Below are 26,474 nucleotides of genomic sequence, written 5' to 3'. Positions count from 1 at the left end.
ATAGTATGTGCTCAGAAAAAAATGGAGGAATAGACACTAAAATATTCTCATGGAGGAGAGTAGGGGTAATTGTCGGGCCCTTGAAGTTCAAATGTATGTGATATATTTTACAACGCTTGAATTTTACAAATACCTACTTTTTCAGAAAGCAGGAAAAAATTCAAATCCAATAAAAAAGTAAATAGACACTTCATTGATTTCCCACGTAACTGTTTTCTTAAAGTAAGTCAAGAGATTTTCCAAAAGTTCTCTTACTTTTTAAATGGCTTTCAGGCTCTTTCTCCACGTAAAATATTATGCACGGATGTGGTGGCCATGGAGGCATGCCTGTGGAAACTCTTGGACCAAGATAAGAACAGTTTGAAAACTACTGATTGAGAAGAACATTCAGAACGATAACTCACGCTTTATTCCTGGTTACCAGACTCAGAATCAAGAGGGCTCAGAATCAAGAAAGTTAAAGAGTTGAGAGCTGGTATAGGGTAGATGAAGGATTTATAGGTTTTTAAAAGATCTTTTCCTTTGAGCTTTTATCTGGAACTCAATGCCTCCCTTGCCATCTTGTTTGGACTCCAAGCAACATGTATTCTCTGCTATCAGTGAACACTGACCTCTATATAGACTTGACCTTCTCTCTAATGGTGTTCCCCTGAAGACAGCATCAATTCTCTGGTACTACATTCTGTATTATCATATTAAATGTACTCCAAGACCATATCTGAAATTTCAGCTCAAGATGAGATCATTAATTAAGCTGAATTACCAAAAGTTTCCACCTTTCACCAGTAGGAGACATATGTCTGGAATGTTCCACAGTGCTACTGCAATCAGGTCCAGAGTTTAGGATTTATTATCTTCTGGGTTCCTGGGGCTGGAGCTACTAGAAAGTAAATGAGAGAAGCCTGTGTTGTTTGTAAAAGAGGGGACTGTGGGTGGTGAAGCTGTATACAGAAGCACTTGGGAGACACCTTGACATTAAACTCCTTTCAATATTCTTTATTCTCCACCAGAAGGGTTTTATCCTTCCAATTTGACTGAAACTCTGCCCCACAGTTGAAAGGCAATATACTAGCTTTGCTTTGTGTGCACAGAAGATCTGTAGCGCACACACCAATTCTGAGATGTATGCCCAGCTGGCCCCCATGTACCCAGAATCTCAGTCATCATTCAGGGAAATGATGCAAAGGAAATAAGGAGGGGGGGCTATTTTGGCTTTCTTTTCTGAAGTGGGTTCTGAGGGCCATGTACCCAGATATGGTGGGAGGTGATAGTGACAGGGCAATTGGTGAAAATTTTGCAAAGAAGGATAGTTCCAAAAAAGTAAGAAGAGGAATATAAGTAGAGGAAAAAAAAAAAGTAGAACTTTAAAAATAGAGCAAAGAGACAGAGGGGGAGAAAAGGAACTGCATGTAAATAATAGAGATGAGAATAATTCAGAGTGACTTCCCGGCTACATGCTGTATATGAACAAAAATGTGGACAAGAAAAGCAGGGGACCTGAAAGAGAAATGAGGGTGGAAGAGCAGAGCATTGAAATGTAGCAGGAAAACAGCTGATGGTTTTCCAGCCCACAGCAAGGAAATGAACGTCAGACTCTCTGCTGTCTCTCACCAGCCCGCACCGTACACTAATGTTTCTGTTCATTCATTAGTTCATTCATTGATGGAGGCTCTTTGCGTCCTCTGACAAGCTGAGTAACAGCAACTCACTGGAGAAGCAAGGGCAGGAGGGAGAAGGAGCAGAATACATGAATGAAAGTATGTTTCCTAATGGGAGGGATGCTTTGCTACTGGGGCTTCTATGAAAATCAAGCAGCAAAACCAAATTCAGAATCAGTCTAGGGCTGGTCCTGTCAATTCAGAAGCAAGTAGAGGACGCTTGTGAATATAGATAGCTACGCACAAAGAAGGCACGACATGAATTTAAAGAGACAGGCAGACCACATGGATGAAAATGAATGGTCTCTAAATAAAAGAGATGGGAATGAATCAGAGTGACTTCCCACCTGTAGGCAGGCATATGGCTAGGTAGGAAACATTGAGATTCCAGACCTTCTCAGTTAAAAACTGTAAGAATTGCCCCTTGAAACCAACTAGGCAAATCGCTTACTAAAAACAAAAACAAAAACTCACTGATAAAAATTTCCACAAAATCAATGTTAAAATTCTGAACTGAAAAGAATTTTCATGGCAACATTTATCTAGATGGTAAAGATATATAGTATCAGGTAGTTCAGAGTATCTTTAGTGATCAGAAAGGTCAAGAAACATAAGGGAAATTTTACCTTCACTTTGTTTTATCGTTGAAGTTTGCTTTTGTAGTATATTCATAGTTCTATGTGGTTTATTTTTACAGAAAGAAATCTGCCCACAGAACCCTTCCAGTTGTATTATTTTGATGTTGCCAACTTGAACTGAACACAACTTGATAGGCATTAAGAAACTGTAGAAGAGAAATGAAATTTTCAATAACACAAGTTCATGGAAAACAGAAAACAAAGTGGAAAGGAAAATTTCTTAGTAAATTCTTCTATCAAATTAACAGCACTGAAATATATATTTGAATGTGGTTAAAAGGGGAAATTTTAGGTTGTATATATGCTACCAAAATAAAAATTAAAAAAGAAAAAGTAGGACTGTACAACACAAACAGGGAACCCTAATGTAGATTAGAGATTATAGTTAAAAGTAAAATTATAAAAATGTTCTTTCATCAAATGTAACAAATTTACCAAATTAATGCAAAGTGTTAATAACAGGCGGGTATATAGAAACTGTATTTTATGTGTGGTTTCTCTGTAAACCTACTGCTTCTCTAATTAAAAAAAACCTCAAAAACAGAAAACAATTCTTTAAACAAATACTTTTCTTTGGTGATTGCCCTTTGTAATGTAAATGAACCTTTGCAATGAATATTAAGTCATTTTGAGTGGTGTTAAAAAAAAAACAACTCCAATTTAAAAATGTTAGGTTATCATAGAGAAGCATGCTTTATCTTCTGCTCTCTCCGCACCAAAACGGCTGAAATAATTTTTTCTGAAGTACAAAGAAGAGCTTGGGAACAGCTAGAGCAAATGGAAATGGCAAAAGCTGGACAGACAGCCCTGGCTGTTCCCAGGCTAGCGTTTCACCAGACACTAACTGACTGGGTTGCTGAGATGCGGAGATGAACTCCAGTCTGTACACAGATAACACCATGTCTGTGAATAAGCTGGTTTGCTACTGGTTCACCTGTCCCACAAGTTCATTGTCTAAATCAAACAAATCAGAACACACAAATTCTCTGTCATCCCAAGGCACTGCTGCCTTTGCCATACGGCCTGACAATGGACTTTGCTTAAAAAGGCACTTAGGAGAGAACCTAAGATGGTGGCTAGGAGAAACAGGGCAAAACAACACCTCCGTGAAAAATACTAGATAAAAGCCAGAAAGTGACCCAGAACACCAGTTCCAGTGATGCACCAGCTGGACAAGGTCTGCTAAAACCACAGGGACCGTGAACTTGGTAAAACCGGGAGTCTGTGTTCTGAAATGAGTGAGTAAGCTGCTGAATATCCAGCAGCCATGCGGTGGTGTGGGGAAACTGAGGGTTGGCATTTGGAGGCAGACTAGTTCTTTTTTTAAAAAACCCAAAAGCAACTGCAGATATAGCAGTGAGAATTGCACAGTGAAGTGCAGCAGGAATGGGCTGTGTGAATGCCTCAATATCTGGTGTGGAAGATAGCCTTTTGTGCACTGGCTGCTAACTGTCTCAGAGCGAGGAAGGCAGGGGTGAGCCAAAAGGAGAAAAAAAACCACACCCCTTGAAGTCATCTTCCTGGCGGGCTGGGAATGCTCCTGCCTGGCGCCAGAGCCACAGCCCAGAGCCGTGCCAAAAAACCCAGTGTGACAGGAAGTGTTTCCAACAACACGCGCACACGCCACAATATCAAGTGTGGACAATAGCCTTTCGTGCACCCACAGCTAATTGTCCTGGAGCTGGGAAGGTGGAGCTGTGTGAAAAGGGAGAAATTAACACGCTCCTACAGCCATCCTTACAGCAGGCTGGGAACGCACCTACACGGCCTGGCGGCCCAGAACTTCCCTTGAGGGATGGCATGCACTTGTGACGTAGCACAACCTTCCCTCAGCAGAGGCCCTACAAGGGCACGGCGTGGGAGAGGGACCCACTCGGAAATCCTAGGGACCATACGCCAATACCAAGGACTTGTGGGTCAGTGGCAGAAACAATCTGTGATGAGAATGAAATGAAGGTTTAGACTCTTGCGACAGCCTTAAAACTCCAGGAACACCTGGGAGGTTTGATTATTAAAGCTGCCCTGCCTCCCTAACTGCTCAGACACATGCCCCACATTCAGGGCGGACAGCACCAACAACACACCCAAACTTGGTGCTCCAGTTGGACCCCACAAGAATCAGACCCCCACAACCACAAAGACAAAGTTGAAGAGAACTGACTTGAGGGGAATAGGTGACTCGCGGACGCCATCTGCTGGTTAGTTAGAGAAAGTGTACATCACCAAGCTGTAGATCTGACAAATTAGAGATTCATCCTTGAATAATTCTACATATCCTAAAAGAACCCTATCAAGTAAAGCAAATGCCAAGAGGCCAAAAACAACAGAAAATTTTAAAGCATATGACAAAACCAGATGATATGGCTAAGCCAAACCCAAACACCCAAATCAAAAGATCAGAGGAGACACAGTACTTGGAGCAATTAATCAAAGAACTAAAGACAAACAACAAGAGCATGGCACAGGATATAAAGGACATGAAGAAGAGCATGGCACAGGATATAAAGGACATGAAGAAGACCCTAGAAGAGCATGAAGAAGACCCTAGAAGAGCATAAGGAAGAAATTGCAAGAGTAAATAAAAAAATAGATGATCTTATGGAAATTAAAGAAACTGGTGACCAAATTAAAAAGATTCTGGATACTCATAGTACAAGACTAGTGGAAGCTGAACAACGAATCAGCGACCTCAAGGACCACAGAACGGAAAATGAAAGAACAAAAGAAAGAATGGGGAAAAATAAAAAAAACTGAAATGGACTTCAGGGATATGACAGATAAAATAAAATGTCCAAATATAAGACTCATTGGTGTCCCAGAAGGGGAAGAGAAGGTTATAGGTCTAGAAAGTGTATTCAAAGAAATTGTTGGGGAAAACTTCCCAAACCTTCTACACAATATAAATACACAAAGCATAAATGCCCAGCAAACTCCAAATAGAATAAATCCAAATAAACCCACTCCAAGACATATTCTGATCAGACTGTCAAACACTGAAGAGAAGGAGCAAGTTCTGAAAGCAGCAAGAGAAAGGCAATTCACCACATACAAAGGAAACAACATAAGACTAAGTAGTGACTACTCAGCGGCCACCATGGAGGAAAGAAGGCAGTGGCATGACATATCTAAAATTCTGAGAGAGAAAAATTCCAACCAAGAATACTTTATCCAGCAAAGCTCTCCTTCAAATTTGAGAGAGAGCTTAAATTTTTCACAAACAAATGCTGAGAGATTTTGCTAATAAAAGACCTGCCCTACTTGAGATACTAAAGGGAACTCTACTGACAGAGAAACAAAGAAAGGAGAGAGAGAGATGGAGAAAGGTTCAGTACTAAAGAGATTCAATATTGGTTCATTAAGAGAGAGAGGCGAAAAAATATATCTGACAAACATAAACCAAAGGATAGGATGGCTGATTCAAGAAATGCCTTCACAGTAATAACATTGAATGTAAATGGATTAAACTCCCCAATTAAAAGATATAGATTGGCAGGATGGATCAAAAAATATGAACCACCAATATGTTGCATACAAGAGACTCATCTTAGACACAACAACACAAAGCAATTGCAAGTAAAAGGATGGAAAAAATATTTCATGCAAGCTACAGCCAAAAGAAAGCAGGAGTAGCAATACTAATCTCAGATAAAATAGACTATAAATGCAAGGATGTTAAGAGAGACAAAGAAGGCCACTCCGTAAGAATAAAAGGAACAATTCAATAAGAAGAAATAACAATCATAAATGTTTATGCACCCATGTATATGAGAAAGGGATATAGGGGAGTAATATGGGATTCTTGGTAGGGGTGTTATTTGCTGTCCTTAGTAGTATATTGTATTGTATGACATGTTATTTTTCTTTTTAACATTTTTTCTTATTGCTAAAAAAAAAAAAAAACAAGCAATTTTTCTTGTAGTAATCAGTATGTTCAAATGCTGATTGTAGTGATAAATGTACAACTTTATGATGATACCATGAACAACTGATTGTACACTGTGGATAAATGTATGGTATGTGAATATAAGTCTATAAAATTGTAGGAAAATATATATAAAGGAGTAAAAGTGTTGGAGAAAACATGGTGAGAGCAATGATGCCTCACCAATATGGACTAACTACAATGTGTAAACTCAGAATTGAATCTTAGAACATAGCCTAACGTGGACACAATAATTGTAATAGTACCTAGATTGTAAGCTCTTACAGCAGTTAACTCTATCCCTGAATTGTAAGGCCTATCTCTAAACTTTGAGATGCTGATCCCCTAGCGTATGTTGTCACAAACATTGGGACTGGTGGTTTGATGTGCTGAGCCCTTGAGCATGGGACCTTGCCCTTATGAAGCTCATTACCACAAAGGAGAGTCTAAAGTTGTATGTAATGGTGCCTAAGAGTCTCCCCCTGAGTACCTCTTTGTTGCTCAGATGTGGCCCTCTCTCTCTCTAACTGAGCCATCTCGACAGGTGAACTCGCTGCCCTCCCCCCTACGTGGGACCCAACTCCCAGGGGTGTAAATCTCCCTGGCAACGCAGAGTATGACTCCCGGGGATGAATGTAGACCCGGCATCGTGGGACTGAGAGTATCTTCTTGACCAAAAGGGGGATGCAAAATGAGACGAAATGGTTTCAGTGGCTGAGAGATTCCAAATGGAGTCGAGAGGTCACTCTGGTGGACATTCTTATGCACTATATAGATAACACCTCTTAGGCTTTAATGTATTGGAATAGCTAGAAGTAAATACCTGACACTACCAAACTCCAACCCAGCAGCCTGGACTCCTGAAGACAATTATATAATAATGTAGATTACAAGGGGTGACAGTGTGATTTTGAAGACCTTGTGGATCACACCCCCTTTATCTAGTGTATGGATGAGTAGAAAAATGGGGATAAAAACTGAAGGACAAATGGGGTGGGATGGAGGGATGATTTGGGTGTTTTTTTTTTCACTTTTATATATATATATATTTTTTTAACATTCTCTATATTTAATTTCAACTTTATAATAGATTACAGGAAGATGCTTACGAAACAAATACAACATTTGTTTCAGTACATGTCTTTAAATGATAGACTTATAAGTATGTAAACAACTATATAATAAAAAGTTTCCAAACGTTACCTGTAAGAAATCAGGCAAATTTTACCATAAGCAATAAACCATTCCAAGCCTTCAAGATAGTTTATATAGCTGCACCAGCATGGCAATAAACTTTTATCAAACAAACAAAAACAAAAACAAACAAAAAACCTTTGTAATTTGCTACAAAATAGAGCAAAAAAAAAAAGTATAAGCTTGATGGAATTACAATAGTTTAGATAATTTAAGGGAAAATAAAGGCATAATAAAATTTATGGCGCTTAATGTTTAAAAAAGTAGAGCTTTGCTATTTTGCTTGGTTCTTTGGACACTGCATGATTTAATAAAATAAAAACTTGCTATGTCATCTTGCTATCCATTGGTTAGTGGCACCATTCAAAACACACTGCAAATAAATGGGCATTCAGTGTACCATTTTCCACAAAAGGATAGCATTTTATTGTCATTGATGTGGATGATGTACAATTTCTTCAGCAAACTCAGCAGAATTGTTAAGGGGGCAAAAATGAACTCTGAATTAAAAAAAAAAAATTAGAAAATGAAAACACAAAATCCTAAGAAGTAAATAAAGACTCTGCATCAGCACACTGGTGTCAAAACACACATCCACACCACATTTTAAAAAATCCTACAAAAAAACATCCTTGCTTGCTTATTGGAGGTGCGTATCTAAAGTCAATAGCTTACCAATATCTTCTTGGGAGTAGGCCAAAAAGAAAAGAGAAAAACTCACATTAAAAAAACAAAAGTTTCTCTTCCCTAACAATTTTTTCCTGAAGCTGAATTTGAAGGGGGAAGGGGAGTCTACAAGCCAAGAAAATCAGTCTTCATCATCATTTTCATTAAAGTCATCGTCGTCATCATCATCTTCCCCGACATAAGACACGGGCGTCTCCACCCTGGAGCCGCTGTACTGAGACCCGCTGGAACTTGTGGCCAATGTCCCATCTGCACCGTTGGTCAAGTCACTGGCAGAAAGCCTTGTGCCATTTGAAGTTGAACCTGATGATGTGACAAATACACCGCTGATTGATCCCTGAGCCATTTCTGTCACATAAGGTTCCAGAGCTTTAGGTACCAAACTTCTTGCCATTTTAAGGTCTTCGGCAGAACAGCTTCCTGATTCTAATCCACAAGCCATTCCCATTCGCTTTAATACTTCTATGTCATCATGGATTTCAAACGTGTTGTCAAAATTAAACAGATACTCAAATTTGTCGTTAGAAATACTGCAGTCGATCACGGTCTTCTTGCTGGTGTTCACGATGATGAATGGGAGGTGGATGACGGAGTTGGAGGGAGGGGGCCGGTTCGCTTGCTGCTCTGCTTGGCGGTTTCTCTGCACCAAATTCTTGAAAGCAATTTGCTGTAGAATAAGTTCTTGAAGTTGAGACTGTTTCTGTTTTATTCTTTCAAGTCTTCTCTGTCTCTCTACCTCTAAATTCTGACATTCCTGAGCCGAGTTTGTAGGCAGACCAATCCATTTGATTTCTTTCTTCTCCTTAGAGATAATGTTCATGGCCATTAAGACATTTAAGGCATCATAGACTCGTCGTCTTATATTCTTCTGGTCATAAGCTGATTCATTTGGTAAAATATGGTTATCAGCAGCACTGAACTCCGCGACCAGTTCATCTGCCACTTCGTTATAGGAAGTGGTTCCTTTCCGCTGAACCTTCTCACAAACCTTCATTGAAAAATGCCTCAGGCCCTTGCCATTCTTCTCTCCTTTTCTGTTGCGTTTCCACTTGCTGTGCAATGTTGACATTGGACTGTCCAAAGGTTTTTGGCAAGAGTTGCTTTCCAAGGGTGTTTACTGTCGAAGGATGAACAGCTACTAATGATACCACACCTTTTCCAGGACTAAGATTCTGGTCTATAAAGACTTTTAGTTCTCCATTGGCTTCTATTAGACTGGCATCTTTTGCCATGTTACCAGATCCTTGAAATCAATTCTATAAATGTTCACCCTCCAGAGAAGAAACAATGATTTTTACTTTGTACCGGGAGCGTCGAGCCGGCGTGACGTGCCGGGAGTGCGGTGACGTGCGGCCACGAGCGGCCCCATAGAGACTGGCCCTTCACTTTTATATTTTATTCTTGTTCTGGTTCTTTCTGATGTAAGGAAAATGTTCAGAGATAGATTGTGGTGATGAACGCATAACTATGTTATCATACTGTGGACAGTGGATTGCATATCATGGATGATTGTATGATGTGTGAATGTATTTCAATAAAACTGAATTAAAAAAAAAAATGTTTATGCACCCAATCATGGTGCCACAAAATACATGAGACAAACACTGGCAAAACTAAAGGATGCAATTGATGTTTCCACAATAATTGTGGGAGACTTCAACACATCACTCTCTCCTATAGATAGATCAACCAGACAGAAGACCAGTAAGGAAACTGAAAACCATAACAATCTGATAAATGAATTTGATTTAACAGACATACATAGAACATCACATCCCAAATCACCAGGATACACATTTCTTCTCTAGTGGTCATGGAACTTTCTCCAGAATAGACCATATGCTGGGACATAAAACAAGCCTCCATAAATTTTAAAAAATTGAAATTATTCAAAGCACATTCTCTGACCACAATGGAATACAATTAGAAGTCAATAACCATCAGAGACTTAGAAAATTCACAAACACCTGGATGTTAAACAACACACTCCTAAAATAAATGGTTTATAATGTAGAATGTAGGGGAACTAGAGATAGAGAGCAATTAATGAAGGGGAAACGATAACCCAATAAGAACAGATAAGCTATCGTGGGTAAATTTAACATTTTGGGAATGCCCAGGAATGACCATGGTTTGTTAATTTCTGATGGGTATGGTAGGAACAAGTTCACAGAAATTTTGCTATATTAGGTTATTTTCTTGGGGTAGAGTAGGAACATGTTGGAAGTAAAGCAGTTATTTTAGGTTAGTTGGCTTTTTCTGATTCCCTTATTATGGTTTGTTTGAAATGTTTTTTTATTATATACCTTTAAAAAATTTTTTTTGATACAGTTAATTAAAAAAAGAGTTAATTAAGAGTTAATGCCAATCAATGCAACATATGATACTGGAGTGGATCTAAGAATGGAGGAGCAAAGCTCAAAAGGGGCATAAGGAAAATTGGAATATAGAATTTAAGCTTTATATCCATATGAATTTTCTTAAATTAACTGCAGTTAAGTTAATGACATAAGTTAATATACTTGTTCATAGAAAATGTATATGAAGTATTATGAGTTCAAGGAGTATGATATATGCAACCTGCTCTCAAATGTTCAGAAGATGATAAATGGTAGATAGATAATTGATAGAAAGATGATATCGTTGAAAAAAAGAGAGAGGGGGAGGGAGGGAGGAAGGGAGGGAGAGGAAGGAAGGAAGGAAGGAAGGAAGGAAGGAAGGAAGGAAAGAGAAAGGAAGGTACTACAAAGGTAGCAAAATGTAAAACTGGTAGATACAGATATCTGGGGGTGGGGAGGGTTGGAGTTCTCTGTATGGGGTTTGTATTGTATTTGCAACTGTCCTATATGTTTGAAATTATTTTTTAAAAAAGGCACCTATGGGTTCTGTTTTACTAGATCCTAAAAAAAAAAAATATTTCATTGCTGTGAGGTATTCTTCAAAAACTTCGGTGTTTGTGTAATAGTAATCTTCAGGCAACATATTAGCCCACCGAAATTTAAGAGAAAAAATATTTTACCCTAACAGAATTGATTCACGGGCCAATTATGGACCTGATCTGACAGAAGCTTCTGGAATTCCTCTGTTTTAGAAGACTGGCCTTGCAAAATCCATGGTTAAATAAGTGTGAGAAGTGTTGCATACCACAGCTCCCTTTTGAGACTCACAATATATGTTAGAATAGTAAAGGTTCTGAGATGCCCTGCAATAAAGATATCTGTATAACCCAGTCCTTCCCTTACTTAAATGTGCACCGTCTTAAATGATAGTTATATATGGTTCTGAACTGCGTCCACATAAATTCTCTCACACCCTGGAGATTTCTGAACTTGGTCATTCTGACTGAATACTCATAACACTAGTCTTACACCAAGACTCACGTCTCCGCTGACTTCGTCTTCTCTGTGAAAGTCTTCTTCTGACCTGTGCCTAATCATTGCCTTGCTCATTAGCTCCCTCCCCCCACCACAACTGAAGGCCTGTTTCTTTGGCCTGGTCCCTAACATATCCCAACTCACAGGGCCCCCATTTCTAAACGAGGGATACTTCCCCATGCCCACATAAATTATGTACCTCCTTGGATATTCAAGGTTCATTGTGATATGACGATAAAAGTTACTTCCTAACCAACTTACTCCCACCTTTGGGGTCAAGTTTTCATGACCCCAAAGGAGGAACACTTAGGGTACTTAATTATCTTAGTTTACATAGTAGTCGAGATGGCTAGATTGTTCTCCAATTTCCTTCTAAACAAGACCAATCCCAGAGTACTGGTATAATAAACTTATTCTTCCCTGGATTTGTACCTACTTTCCTAGTTATGTAATTTAGAGGCTTCTACTACTTTTTGGCTGCAATGTAGTGGAAGCTGGGGGAGGAGGAGGCTTAAGAAGGGAGAGAGGCAGTGCAGAGCCAGTTGTGCTCCCGATACAGATCCCTGGACCTGGTTCTGGAGGGAACAGAGCAGCCCTGGTGCTTGACTGTCTGGCTCAATCTGTCTAGTGGTGGCCTGAGGGACTTGCTGTCTCAGAACATGTCCCGTGTGTGGAAGGTTGCTCACAGAGCTCTCCTACAGAACACTGCGGGTGAGCAGTCAAATTGTGCTGCCTGGGGCAAGGGACTGCTGACTGTAGGACGTACAGTGCAGTGCCTGGAACCATAAAGAAACTTTCCTAGGGAAGAGGGGACATTCCTACCCATTTAAAGGGGGAATTCCTAGGACCAAACCCATGTTCCCAAGACAAGACACCTGTAGAAAAGATCAGGGAAGCCTCTACAATTTGGTCTGGAGTTATCTTTCCAACTCATTGTATGGATAAACCCTCAAGGAGAGCACTTGCACAGGTCAATCTGCAAAAATGGAGAAAGGCGTTTCCTTTTTCTTCTTATTTTTGTCTGTTAGCTTCTGGTATTCAAGGAAAACTCAGTGGTAACACTAGCTGGATGCAAGCTTAAGGAACAGATGCCTCAGAGACTATATTTCAGTGATAATACATTAAAATGCCAAAATGTTCAAGTTTCAATAAAAAGCTTACAAAACACACAAAGAGACAGGAAGCAATGGCCCAGGCAAAGAAGCAGATTAAGGCATTAAAAACCATCAATGATAAAAGATGTATGTAACTAATAAATGCTAAAGAGCCAAAAAAAAAAAAAAAAAAAAAAACCATCAATGAGGAGGACCAGATCTGGGACATACCAGACAAAGACTTAAAAAAAAAAAAAAAAAAAAAAAAGGTCCTAAATAGTCTTAAAAAGCTAAGGGAAAAAAAGGACAAAGAACTAAAGGAAATCAGGAAAATGATGGATGAACATAATGAGAATGTCAATAGAGGTATGGTGATTATGAAAAGGCATATAATAGAGCTGAAGACCACAGTAACAGAAATTAAAAATTCCTTGGAGGGGATCAACAGCAGATTGGAGTTAGTAGAAGAAAACATCAGAGAACTTCAAGATAAGACAATTGAAATCATCCAGTCTGAGAAGCAAAAAGAAGAAAGAAAGAAGAAAAGTGAACCTGTGGGACACCATCAGACATTACAATATGCATCATTGGAGTCCCAGAAGGAGAAGAAAGAGAGAAAAGGGCAGAGAGAATATTTAAAGAAATAATGGCTAAAAATGTCCCAAATTTAACAAAAGACATGAACATACAGATGTTCAACAAACTCCAAACAGGAAAACCCAAATAGACCCACAAAATGGCATTTTTTTTCATTTGTTATTTCAGTTTATTTTATAGTCTCTCAACATGGTGATTACAGTAAGTTTTATTATTCTTTTTTAACTTGCACTTCACTTCTACCATAGTGTTTTCTTTGCTTTACCTGATACGTTGATCAAAAGATTTAGGGAAATATACCTATAAGTAAGGGAAATGTCACAAAGAGAGCATAGGACATGCAAATATTGAGCTCGGCCATCTTCAAGAAGTTGCACACATTATTCTGAAATCCTACGAAGCAGTTTTCCAAGGGGTTTACAGGCCTCAAAATTACTTTCTTTGTCATTAGTTTTTTTTGTTTGTTTGCTTGTTTTTAATTCAGTTTTATTGAAATATATTCACATACCATACAATCATCTATGGTATACAATCAACTGTTCACAGTATGATCATATAGTTATGTGTTCAACACCACAATCTATTTCTGAACACAAAATGGCATTTTTTAATCAAATAATCAAACACCAAAGAAAAAGACAGAATTCTGAAAGCCTCAAGAGAGAAGCAGCATGTCATGTACAAGGGAGTTTCAATAAGATTAAGTGCAGATTTCTTATTAGAAATCATGAAGAAGGCAGTGGGGTGACATTTTAAAGTGCTGAGAGCAAAAAATTGCCAAACAAGAGTTCTATATTCAGCAAAACTGTCTTTCAGAAATGAGGGAGAGATTAAGACATTCCCAGATAAACAAAAGCTGAGTGAGCTTGTCACCAATAGATCGGCCCCACAAGAGATGCTAAAGAGAGTTCTGCAGGTTGAAAGGAAAGGACAACTGACAATAGAGTGGAGCCGCATGAAGAAATAGATCTCTGGTAAGGGTAACGACATGGGCAAATATAAATGCCACTACTACTTTATTTTTGGTTTGTAACTCTACTTTTTACTTCCTACAGGATCTAAAAGGCAAGTGCATACATCGATGTTTATGGAGGCAGTATTAATGATTTGCAATGGGTGGAGGTGACCTAAGGGTACACTGAGGAACAGAATGGTGAACTGTGGTGTGTGCATACAATGGAATATTGAGCAACTACGAGAAGGAGTGAAGCTGTGAGACACACAAGGAGGTGAATGGATCCTGCAGACAGCATGTTGAGTGAAGTACACCAGAAACAAAGACAAACACTATAATGCCTCACCAATATGGACTAACTACAATGCGTAAACTCAGAATTGAATCTTAGAGCACAACCTAACAGGAAAATGATTATTGTAATGGTCCCTCGATTGTAAGCTCTTACAGCAGTCCAATCTATTCCTGAATTGTAATGGCTATCTCCAAACTCTGAAATGTTGATCCCTTAGTATATAACCTGATTGGTCTCTGGAACATTGGGTATCTTGTTACACCTGAAACTCACAGCTAGAGCTCAGCAGATATGAATATCAGCATTAATGCATACAGGAACTGTTAAAAAAAAAAAAAAATGCTGAAAAAGAGCCCAGACTTCAATTAGAGATATGAATAGAGCAGATCTGGTTAAGACTAGAGCAAATCAGGCCAAAGGGTAAAGGTTGAAACTGACTGTGTGTTAAAACTTCAACTTTCATGTGAGACCAAGGGAAGAGATGTTTATTTGGTGTAGGATCTATATTTTCTAAACAATATAACTTCTACAGTCAGTTTGTTCAAACACTACAATTACGTGGAACTTTGAATAGCAAGTGAGCTATGGTAGGTTTGTATAGATTAGAATGAAATAGCAACACATCCTAAAGTAATTTGGGTGGAGAATAAAAGTATATATTCAGGGCCCTCCGGAACAGCTGCGGGAGGATGCAGAGGTATTGGACTTCCTCACCTGGATTGTTGCTGATGTTCTCACAAACATTGGGGACTGATGGCTTGATGTGCTGAGCCCTCTGTCTTGGGGCTTGCCCCTATGAAGCTTGCTGCTGCAAGGAGAGGCTAAACCTGCTTATAATTGTGCCTAGGAGTCTCCCTGAGTGCCTCTTTGTTGCTCAGATGTGGCCCTCTCTCTCTAACTAAGCCACCTTGGTGGGTGACCTCACTGCCCTCCCCTCTATGTGGGACCTGACTCCCAGAGATGCAAATTTCCCTGGCAACACAGGATATGACTCCCAGGGATGAATCTGGACCCAGCATCATGGGGTTGAGAACATCTTCTTGACCAAAAGGGAGATGAGAAATGAAATGAAATAAAGCTTCAGTGGCTGAGAAATTTCAAATGGAGTCAAGAGGTCACTCTGGTGGACATTCTTAAGCACTATATAGATAACAATTTTTAGGTTTTGATATATTGGAACAGCCAGAAGTAAATACTTGAAACTACCAAACTCCAACTCAGTAGCCTTGACTCTTGAAGACAACTGTATAACAATGTAGCTTACAAGGGGTGACAGTGTGATTGTGAAAACCCTGTGGACTGCACTCCCTTTATCCAGTGTATGGATGGATGAGTAGAAAAATGGGGACAAAAAGTAAATGAAAAATAGGGTGGGATTGTGGGGGAGTGATTTGGGTGTTCTTTTTTTATTTTTATTTTTTATTCTTTTTCTGATTCATTCTGGTGTAAGGAAAATGTTCAAAGATAGATTGGGGTGATGAATGCACAATTATAAGATGGTACTGTGAACAGTTGATTGTACACCATGGATGATTGTATGGTATGTGAATATCTCAATAAAATTGAATTTAAAAAAAAAGGCAAGTGCATAAAATGCAATGATAAAACAGTGGTTTTGGACTTGTAATGTATAAACATGTAATTGTTGCAAGAAGTACATAAAGTCCAGGGATAGGAACATGGTCTGTACTCTTGAAGTTAAGTTGGTATCAAAGCAAACAAAATTGTTATAGATTTAGAATGTTAAATGGAAGCCCTATGGTAACTATAAATAATGGAAGATGGTGGGTGAGGTTACTGCAGTATAGTGAACATGATAATCCCATTGAATGATATGCTTGGGAGTGGTTGAGATGGAAAAGTTTATGTTGTATATATATTCCCACAATTTAAAAAAAAGGAGAGAAAGAGCAACTGAAGAGAGAGTAACAATTAAATGTAATACATGATCGTGGATGGGATCTAGAAGGTAGGATAAAAGGTCCAAAGGGACATTATTGAGACATATGCAAAACTTGGAACACAGATTGAGAGCTTTATATCAATGCTAAATTTTGAACTTTATTACTGCATTTAAGGTAGTTACGTAAGTGAATATCCTTGTTTGCAGAAAATGCATATGGTGGTATTAATTGTTCAAGTATACAACCTACACTCAAGTGTGTTCAGAAAATGGTTTGATAAATAGATAGGCAGGTAGGCAGACAGACAGATGGATTGATAGAATGATACAGCAAATGTGGCCAAATTTTAAAATTGGTGGATATGAGTATCTGGGGATGGGGGGAAAGGATGTGTTGGAGTTCTCTGTGTGGGTTTTGTATTATTTTTGAAACCAGCCTGTAAGTTTGACAGTATTTCAAAACAAAAAGTTATAAAACAATAAAGAAGGGAGGGAGGGCTTGAGAGAGATGAAAGTCTTCAGTCTATACCCACAGTCTATAAAGCACCCACAAGCTCTTTCAATTATTGGGGAAGCTGAAAAGGCCAAGATTGGAAGTTAAATTCCCATCCAGGACAGCTAGTTGCTTTCAGAAAAATACCTCAATCTCCCTATTGTTAATCTGTGAAGATAAACCAAGTTCACCTTGGGTGACAGATGATCGATTCTCATCTGTGAGTGGCCTTTACTCTCTTCACCACTTCACCCAAGCAACCCTGAACAAACCCATCTTTTGTTTTGTTTCAATACCATTTGAGGTTCTCATTAAAAAGTCATTTCCTTCTCCCTGGTCAGTTACTATCACCAGTTTTCTTTTTCCATCGCTTCCATCTAAATAATTAAAATGTTGGATAACACTGGACAGCCTACTACTGCTTTTGCTCCTTGAGTAACAGCTACCCATTTTAACTAATTGTGCATTCTATCCTTTACAGAAAGGTGCTTCCCATTTGGCATTGCCTCTTCTGTGGATTCCACCTGAAAGATGTTTGGGGAGGAGGAGGATGGGCCATGGCAGCAAAAATATATACAGACTGTATATTCTACGTCACTGTTACCAACTTACTATAACCTAGGTCTTCAACTTCTTACAAATGAGAAGAAAATTCTTTTTCCTTCCTTCTACCAGGCTGAATTGGTGATGCTGAGCTATGTTCCAACTCAAGCACTGACTTTTTATAGCCCTAGAAAAACAAAAGCAGCTTTGGAAGGCAGCCAGTCTCCGCAGGCACCTTCCTTTGTGACTTTACAAACTTCAGAAGAACCTGCAGGGTTTTGAAGTACTGGTTGGATGGTCTGTCCTCTGGAAAATTGCCACTGTGTTGTTCTTTGTTTATTGTAGAATTAAGACTTTTTTCCTATAACCAAGCTAAAGATATTTTTCCACTTCCTGGGCAAATGGCATTTCTCCCTAATCCTAAATACACACACAGTCACTCACAGTGATGGAAAAAGCTTTTATGTCTTGATAACTGTGATAATTTTGAAACCTAAATGACCCTATATAGAAAGTTCTCTTGGCTGGGTTTTGTCACAAAGGAGGGCAGTATGAGGTCTCCGTGATGGGATGGGTAGCCAGATATGAGATTTAGGGCCACCCTAGGGTAAAGGTACCACTGCTCTGTGCTGGTGCAATCAGAAGAAACACCAGGCTGAGGGAGGGTAACCCATGTTGTTCCGAGTTGGGAGTTTGCCACTGGGGAGTTTTGCTTTTGGGTGTAGAATGGGAAATATGGAACTTGGAAAAGAGATCAGAAAGAGGCATTTAGGATTAAAGGATCAGGGGATAAATAGGTCAATTAAAAAGCATTTAAAACAAGAAAAAAGATGAAGGCAATTGAAAGCATCTGTCCTCAATGGCTGGAGGCAGAACAAAGGGTGGGTTCCTCCACCACAGCCACCGTGGGCAGGGAGTGTGAGAATGTGGTTCTGTCTGGGTCACGGGATGGGCAACTTTAAAATGAATACTGCAGCCTGAAGGGGTACACCTGGAGCCAAAAAGAGAGTGATACTGATCCCCAGCCACAGCAGAGGCGAAAAGAAAAGTTGGCCTATATTTGGGATGGGAAATAAAAGCGAACCAGCCAGGAACAACATCACTTCCCTACCAAGATTTAAATCCAGTCCTCAACTTGACTTTCAAAGCTGCCACAACCTGGCCTCTGCCACATGTCCAGGCACCTCTGGTCCAGGCACATCGTTTGCCCACCTGGCCTCGAAAAAGCAGGCTTTGTGTCTGCAAGTGGGGCCTCTTCTCTTCCTTGGGATCCAGGTGAAACCCCACCTTCTCTAAAAATCTTCCCATATTCCTAGCAGAATTTCTCTCTCCTTTTCACAACACTCAGTTTGTGCTTCAACTATACCAGCACAGATCTTCCTTGAAATACTGAGAGTTATGTATTCACTTGGTCCCACTTGATTTTCCCAGCTCTGCTCCCCTTCATCCATATCACTTTCCGAGCCAATACTGAGGCAGGAAGTACTTAAGTTGTTCCGACAGGGCATTTGATTGCCCTCAGTGTCAATGTGGCATGTCCAGGATGGGACAGTTTTCCAAGTCAAATGCTCCCCTCCCCTCCCCTTGGCCCACCAGTGTGCCCTCGTCTTCATAACCTGACAAAATGCTTTAGTCTCTGAGGCCATTTCTGCCTCATTGCCACAGCTCCTCCCATAGGGTTGCCAGACAAAATGTAAGACGAATAATCTTTTAGTATAAGTATATCCCATGCACTATTTGGGACATACTGATAGTGAAAAATTATTTATTGTTTATCTGAAATTCAAATTTAATCAGGTAGCCTGTATTTTTGTTTGCCAAAGCTGGCAACCTTAAATTCCCAGCACCTTATAATTGAGCATCAGGCCTAAGATTGCTGTGCCCTGCTCTCGCCTGCACCCCACCACCCCCGACGGGAGACTACAGCCAATGGTGCCCAAAAACTGAAACTCCAGGCCCCAATCTAGAGGCCAGGGGGCTTCCTCTCATAAGGTAGTTTCTTGTCTTGTTGCATTTCTCAGTGCCACATCCTGAATGCTTCATTCTGCCCTCTGGTCTGAACCTTCACTGATCCCAGAGGGCAGGTCCAGTGACAGCCTGCCCATCTTGCCTCAAGAAAGCCCCATGAATTGCTGATGAATCCCGGGTGTTGACTGGAATATCTTGCTATTGCCCACTAGATTATGACTCCCCAAAAGGCAGAAATTATTGCTCAGTGATGTCTTTGAGCATGATGCTTTTCTGCACATCATTGGTGCTTAATACATGACCAGTAACCTAAATGTGAAATACGGTGACTCAAAGGATGGAATTGGGGAAGAACGGGCAAAAATGGGGGTAGAATGATGAGAGCCTAGAAGAGACTGAGTAACAACTGAGTAAAAGAGAAAGGGGTGGTTGTGAAACATACGCTACAACTAACTTCCTTTGTAAATGACTTGTCCCCAAATTTTCTCAAACAGAAATAAAATAACTTGTGTTCCTTTAAAAGTCTGAACTGTGTGATTAGAACTGCAGGAGGACTCTGGGGCAGAGGCTTGGCAGCATTAAAAGGCCACGAGCCTTTCAGAAATCCTCTGTACCCTGCACAGAGATCAGCGCAGGCACCGCCGCTCACGGCAACGGAGGCTGGCCTGGAACGCTTCCACTGGAGGCCTGTCCCAAGGACTGTGCGTCCCCAGGGGAGTGGCTTTGTCAAGAACTGTTGTTTTCATTCCGTTGCTTTCTCTTTCCAGAACCTCAGCATTTTAATTCATTAATTCTTAACAAATGAACACAATGTCACATAAGCTTTTTTAGCTTTCATTTCTCTGTTAACGTTTACCTACTCTCACATTTCATTGTACTGCCATGAGCTTATGGAGAGTAAGTGCCATTGGTTTTGGGTCAAGTCAAGGTGACTTAATTCAGAGAATAAGTGCCACTGGTTTTGGGTCAAGTCAAGGTGACTTAATTCTAAGGCTCCCCAAACAAATACTGCCTTTACATAGTATTCTGGACAAGAAGTGTCTTGTCCATATAATTATTAATTACGTTTCAAATGAAAAGTCAAAGCACAGACTTTCAGGGAAGGGAGAAGTGGGATAGGATAAGATATCAATGAAATCAAATAATATCCTAGATAATTAGTACCTTCCAGTCTAATAACTGGGCCCAGGTCTGCAATGAAGAGCACTAAGATACATGTCCACTTATTAGCCTATAGAACTTCCATTTTGATGGTGGTGACTTCTAACATTGCATAAAATGTAATGACAATGAACATTTATTATTTACCATGTGCTAAGTACTAGGATAAGAGTTCACATGGAATTATTTAATATAATCTTCCCATCATCCTTATGAGATCATCATTACTGTCCTCCCCACTTACAGATAAGGAAGTGGAGGCTTAAAGAGAAGTGACTGTGTCTCCACTAATGGGTACAGGAGGAAGGATTCAATGGATCCTAAGTCTCCCTCTTGCCCATTGTGCAATTACTAGAAGCAGTGGAACATGGAGGTGATGTTGGTGGGGAACCATTTAATTGCCTGCCAAGTATAAGCGCTGTGCTAACAGCTTTCTATACATTACATTAGGGTTGGCAAACTATAGCCCAGGGGTAAAATTCTGCCTGTTGCCTGGGCAAATATGATCACGTCATTTGTTTATGTGTTGTCTATGGGTGCTTTTGAAGGGATGGACTGTACAGCTCACAGAGCAGAAAATATTTACTACATGACCCTTTACAGGAAAATTTTGCCAATCCCTGCATTAGAACACTGAATCCTTCTAATAGCTCTGTAAAAGAGGGATTTCCTTGATTTTAGAGGTGAGGAAACTAAGGTTTATACAAGTTAAGCTGCTTTTCTTGATCAGTGGGTCCCCAAATTGTAAAATTTAAAATTTGTATTTTGCCACAGAACTGCCTCCTCCAACCCCAAATTAGGGACATTGGGGAAAAAATACTATATATATTCTTATCATTTCACAAAAGAAAAGATATTTAATAGCCAAGTATGAGGGAGGTAATCACAAACAGTCTTTCAAATGGAATAAATATAATTTTATGGAGAAAACTTTCAATATTATTCTCATTTTTTAAAAATTTTGCTGAGGACAGGTGAGAATGTAGTCATGGACTGGCAACTGGCAGTTATGAATAGGCAACTGGAAGCCACTGACTTAGGAATTTCAGCCAGTAAGTGGCAGAGCCGAAAGAAAACCAGACCCATGTGATTCCAAAGCCTGTGACACTTATATCAGTTGGCTTAGTTGTCCATCTGTCTATCTACTAATTAAACATTTGTTCTATAATTCAATTACAATTTTCTGAGCACTTACCACGTGCCAGGTACCATGGTCATGCCAGAAATATAATGAGTGATTGTCCTCCATTTTTCTCTCGCTCTCTCTCCCTTTCCTTTGGCATTTTTGATAAAGACCAACAACTCAACTCTGTCACAACTAAGTTAACTGTTTTCTTGTTATTATATAGTTTGACCTTGTGGCCACTGGGTGTAATGACCCAAAAGAAAATACCACAACACAATGATATTATAGCATCCCCCCCATTTTTTAGTGTTAAGTGATGACTCTAGAGGATATTAGGATAGGAAGAAATCAAATGGTTTTCATCAAGCCTCAGAGACTGTTCAATACAGAGCTCTGAGCAAAATAATTTCACATGTATCTTCCCAGTCAACAAAGTTGTCCAATAAAGGATTGGGCCACAGCCTTTGAGTGAAAGCCCCACCTTCTATCAATAACTATCCTCATCTCTTTAATACCATGTTTCTAGAAACTGCTCTTCAGTTACCATGAACTATCACAAATAAAGCAGTCAAGCTATTTAAAGGCAGAAGTTAATTATGTAAAGTGAGTATCAAAGCACTTTAACATTCATATTCTTGAACAAATAAGAGCACTCAAGTTCTTGCATTATATATAACCATGTAAGAGCCTCATTTAAATACCTCTGATTCTGAATTATTGTTTTTTACTGCATTGATAAGAAGGGCAGTAAAAGGGAAGTTCCACTTATTCCACTGATCTTAGACTGAATATTTAAAAATAATTAAATGATACTTACTGTATATTCTGATCCCAGATGTTCATTTGGAGAAGAGGGAAAAGAAAAAGAGAGACAAATGAAATAGACCATGCTTATATGTTACATGCAGTATAAAACCACAGAACTAACAAATACTGGTGAATTACAATTACCAAAAATGTAGTAAAGAAATCTTCCAAAAATTTAACTTTCCATGTTTGCTCTTGAAACCCTTTCACATGATATTTTTGTGGTTGGGCAGATAGGAAAAAGAAGACAAGATTCAATTAGCCTATGAGTTTGTAGCTAATTAAAAGCCAATGAGTTGTCATTATAAAAACAGGATTAAAGACTATTAATTCCAATAGAGCATTTAATTAACCAAAAAGAAAATATTTTAAGTGGAAAAGCAGCTTTTAAATCAATAAAAAGAGTTTGCTGTGATGATGTTGAAGTGGGATCTTGAATTTTAGTGTGCTTGAGGGCAAAAACTAGACCTTCTAAATACGTGGGGCACGGTTTCTAGTGCAGGATAGACAGTTGCTACTCCAAGTGGGAGGGAAAATTATCTTAAAGATCTCCATTCTATCCAATAGCAGAGGAAGTATTTTGGGACAGATACAGTCAACAGACTCTTTTATACAAATTATAGTCAGATTTTTTTTCCTTTGGGGTGGGCATTTTAAAACAAACAAGTCAAAATAAATAACAACCCCCCCCCCAATGACTAGGAGATTATTGTGGAAACAGGGAGAAATAAGGATAATAAAATACCTAGAAATGCCACTAAGCATTTCATTTCCATGAGCCACTTAGTGCCATCATTCCAAGAAGGAAGATGGAATGGCTGGGCTTGACCCCACTACTCCCTGCTAGCCTCACATCTCAGTGTTAGGAAAAGGGTTGATAATCTAAGAGCATCAAGGCCAAGGGAGAGAGAGATATTATGGGGCTCTAAAAAGTCGCTGCTTGGATAATCAACCCCAAACCAGTGAAATTTGACTTTTATCCTTGCATTCACTACATGTGAAATGCTGGTTGGGCTAAGGACTTACCTGTAATCGTGTAGGGATAATAGTTCCAAGCCTTCTCTGTAACATAAAATATTTTGGGGACAACAGCTCTAGCCCAACTAGGCAATTTGCTAAGGGGAAAGAAAGAGAAAAAAAAAACATAAAAAACAATTAGAGTCTGTTCAGAGCCTCAGCATGCTACCACGTTTTTTTCTGGATAAACTGACTACTAGAGAAAAGAGATGAATTCCGAGGCATCTCTTCTCTCCACAGACATCCCTTCCCCATCTCTCTGGTCTTTAGGACCATAGCTGTTTTCTATGCATAGTCCTGTGCTCTTAAAATGTGTAAAGGCAGAAGGCATAGCCTGGTGTAAGGGTTGTAAGCCTGTCTCTCTGAGTTGATTTGAAAGGCCGTGAGGATCAACTGCCTGGAAGGTGCCATGGTGGAGCGTTTGGCCAGCTTGGCCTTTGCCGTGGGCTCGGTCTCTGGGGAGTAGTTTGGTGGAAGTGGTATAAGGGGAATATGAATATGGAGGGACAAGGCAAATGTTAGTCCCCAGCTTTAGCTTAATGGAATATCAACTTTGGGGATACGAGGAGGAATAAAACATAGTCCCTTGATGACAGTCATTCCCCTGGAGCAGGGCCCTTGGCAGACATTTGCAGAAAACAAATCCCAAAACCAAGGATAACCCAAGGGCACACGTGCCCAGATCTTCTGTAAACCAAATACTAAGTAAGTTTTGTTTTGGTTTCTCCTTCAGAGGCAAACCCTACAGGACAGTCTTGGCCCAGAGAATTCCTTAAGTATTATGTTTAAATATATATCATATATCCCTTAAAACATATCTGTGTGATTTCAACCCTGCCCCCTGGGCTATATCCTGGGGTCTCTGTCTTTCCAGATGTTATCATTTTGGTGCCCATAGCTAACGTTCCCATTCTGGTCCTAGTAGACATCGGACCTAGAGAGATGACGCAGGCTCAGCAACTGAGGGCTGCATGTTGGCGACAAGGACCATCAAGAAGCAGTTTTGAATTCCACGCTGACAGCACCAAGAAATGGGTGACATCAAGCTAACAGAACCCCAAATTCCAAAGTCCCCCTGTAGGTGGAATTTAAATGATAAGCAGAGCTATAAAACACTGTGTATCTCAAATGTCTTCTTAAATGGTTTCACTCATTTCTGACGGTATCCAGGCCCTGCTTTTTAATAGAAAAATACGCATTTTTCAATGGCCGGCTGGATCTAACCCAAAATGGTGAGCTATTCATCAGGCTTAAAACAAATGGGGAAATCAAAGCTCCCCCAAAGTTGGATGAGTGTCAGACGAAGGCAAGTGCTCTCAGGTGGGTCATGAGAAGTAAGCTGAAGCAGTTTTATAATTCATGTAATTCTTCTTGCTGCTCTAATGGAGAATTTCTCCTATAAAATCCTTTCTGCAGTGACTGCTCATTTACCTTACAGTCACACTGCTCATATGGACAGGGCTACTCCCTGACAGGAGCTTTTATAGTTTTTGATGACGGTTTATTCTATCAGTCACTGAGGTTTGAATGCAATTGGTGCTGACCTCAAGAGTGGGAAAATCCACCAGGCTTGTTTGTGGGGAAATGATCATAACCAAAATACCACCTGGGTTTCCACCTGTTTGTCCCCATATCCCAGAGAAATATGCTGACAGTTAGCATAGGAAAACATGGATTCTACTCATAGGCAAGTGGTTGTCTTGTGCTTTTTAAAGAAGCTTTATTGCAGCTCTCTCTCTCTCTCTCTCTCTCTATATATATATATATATATATATAACAGAATTTGTCATTTTTATGTGTACAATTCAGTGGCATTAATTATATTCACAGTGTTTTGCAACCATCACTACTATCTATTTCCAAAACTTTTTCATCACCCAAAAAAGAAACCCCTCACCCATTAAGCAATAACTCCACATTTCCTCTATCTCCAGCCCCTGGTAACCACTAATCTACCTTCTGTCTCTATGAATTTGCTTATTCTAGGTATCTCATACAAGTGGAATCATACAGCATTTATCCTTTTGTCTGGCTTCTCTTGCTTAACACAATGTTTTCAAGGCTCATCCATGTTGCAGCATATATCAATTCTTCAATTGTTTTCATGGTTGAATAATATTCCATTGTATGGATAGATACATCATATTTTGTTTGTCTGTTCATCCATTGATGGACACTTGGGTTATTCCTACCTTTTGGCTCTGGTGACTATTACTGTTATGAATGTTGGTCTACAAGTGTCTGTTTGAGACCCTGTTTTCAGTTCCTTTGGGTATACATCTAGGAGTGGTATTGCTGGGTCATAACGTAATTCTATGTGTAACTTTTTGAGGAACTGCCAAATTGTTTTCCACAGGGGCTGTATCATTTTCTTGTGCTTTTTAAAGGACTAAAACAGAATATCCCCAAAGAAAGCAAGTTGATATGGATTGAATTGTGTACCCTAGTTTGGACTTGCTCTGGATCTTGGTCTGCATTCTGATGGGCATGGGCCCATTGTAAATAAGATCTCTTCAAGATGTCACTTCAGTTAAGGCGTGGCCAACTAAATCAGGTTAGGCTTTAATCCAGATTACCAGAGTCCTTTATAAACAGAGTGAAAGTCAGACAGAGAGAAGCCATGGGGAGCAGCCAGAAGCTGGAAGTCAACGGAACTGGGAAGTGAAAGGAGAAGACACTGCCATGTGCACTGCCATGTGATGGAAAAGGCAGAATCACCTGCAGTCAGCCTCGGAATGCCACAGTCTTCTGGGAGAAAGTATCACCTTGCTGACACCTTCCTTTTAGACTTCTCCTAGCCTCAAAAGTATGAGCCAATAAATTCCCGTTGTTTAAGCCTTCATTGTTCAGTATTTGTTTTAGCAGTTAGGAAACTAAAGCTCAAGGCATTACAGTTTTACTTCTTTGGAAAAATGTCCCAAGTGCATATGACTTTCTACAAACTTTAGGGCTCACTTTTCACTGTTCTCTTGGGGGGAGGGTTCTATTCACAGTGCCCACCCCTCCAAATTCAATAGGCTTCTCATTCAGAATACTCCAGGG

The 26,474-nt window shown here is 39.7% G+C and overlaps 1 protein-coding gene and 1 pseudogene across 7 annotated transcripts in view; both read right to left on the bottom strand.

The window, feature by feature from the left end:
- The window catches only part of PITPNC1 (phosphatidylinositol transfer protein cytoplasmic 1), a 270,335-nt gene that overhangs the window by 104,849 nt on the left and 139,012 nt on the right, over positions 1-26,474 (bottom strand). For all 7 annotated transcript variants that reach the window (XM_037809087.1, XM_037809088.1, XM_037809086.1 and 4 more), the window contains 2 exons: positions 23,442-23,530; positions 22,426-22,433 (listed from right to left, as the gene is read on the bottom strand). In XM_037809087.1, coding sequence (XP_037665015.1) covers positions 22,426-22,433; positions 23,442-23,530 — 97 coding nt within the window. The remainder of the gene's footprint in view (positions 1-22,425; positions 22,434-23,441; positions 23,531-26,474) is intronic.
- On the bottom strand, positions 7,614-9,598 carry LOC119513681 (annotated as a pseudogene).

Source organism: Choloepus didactylus, chromosome 18, assembly GCF_015220235.1.
Source record: "Choloepus didactylus isolate mChoDid1 chromosome 18, mChoDid1.pri, whole genome shotgun sequence".
Classification (NCBI taxonomy): domain Eukaryota; kingdom Metazoa; phylum Chordata; class Mammalia; order Pilosa; family Megalonychidae; genus Choloepus; species Choloepus didactylus.
The sequence above is the reverse complement of the archived record's forward strand: the minus strand, read 5'-3'. Positions and strand labels throughout refer to the sequence as shown.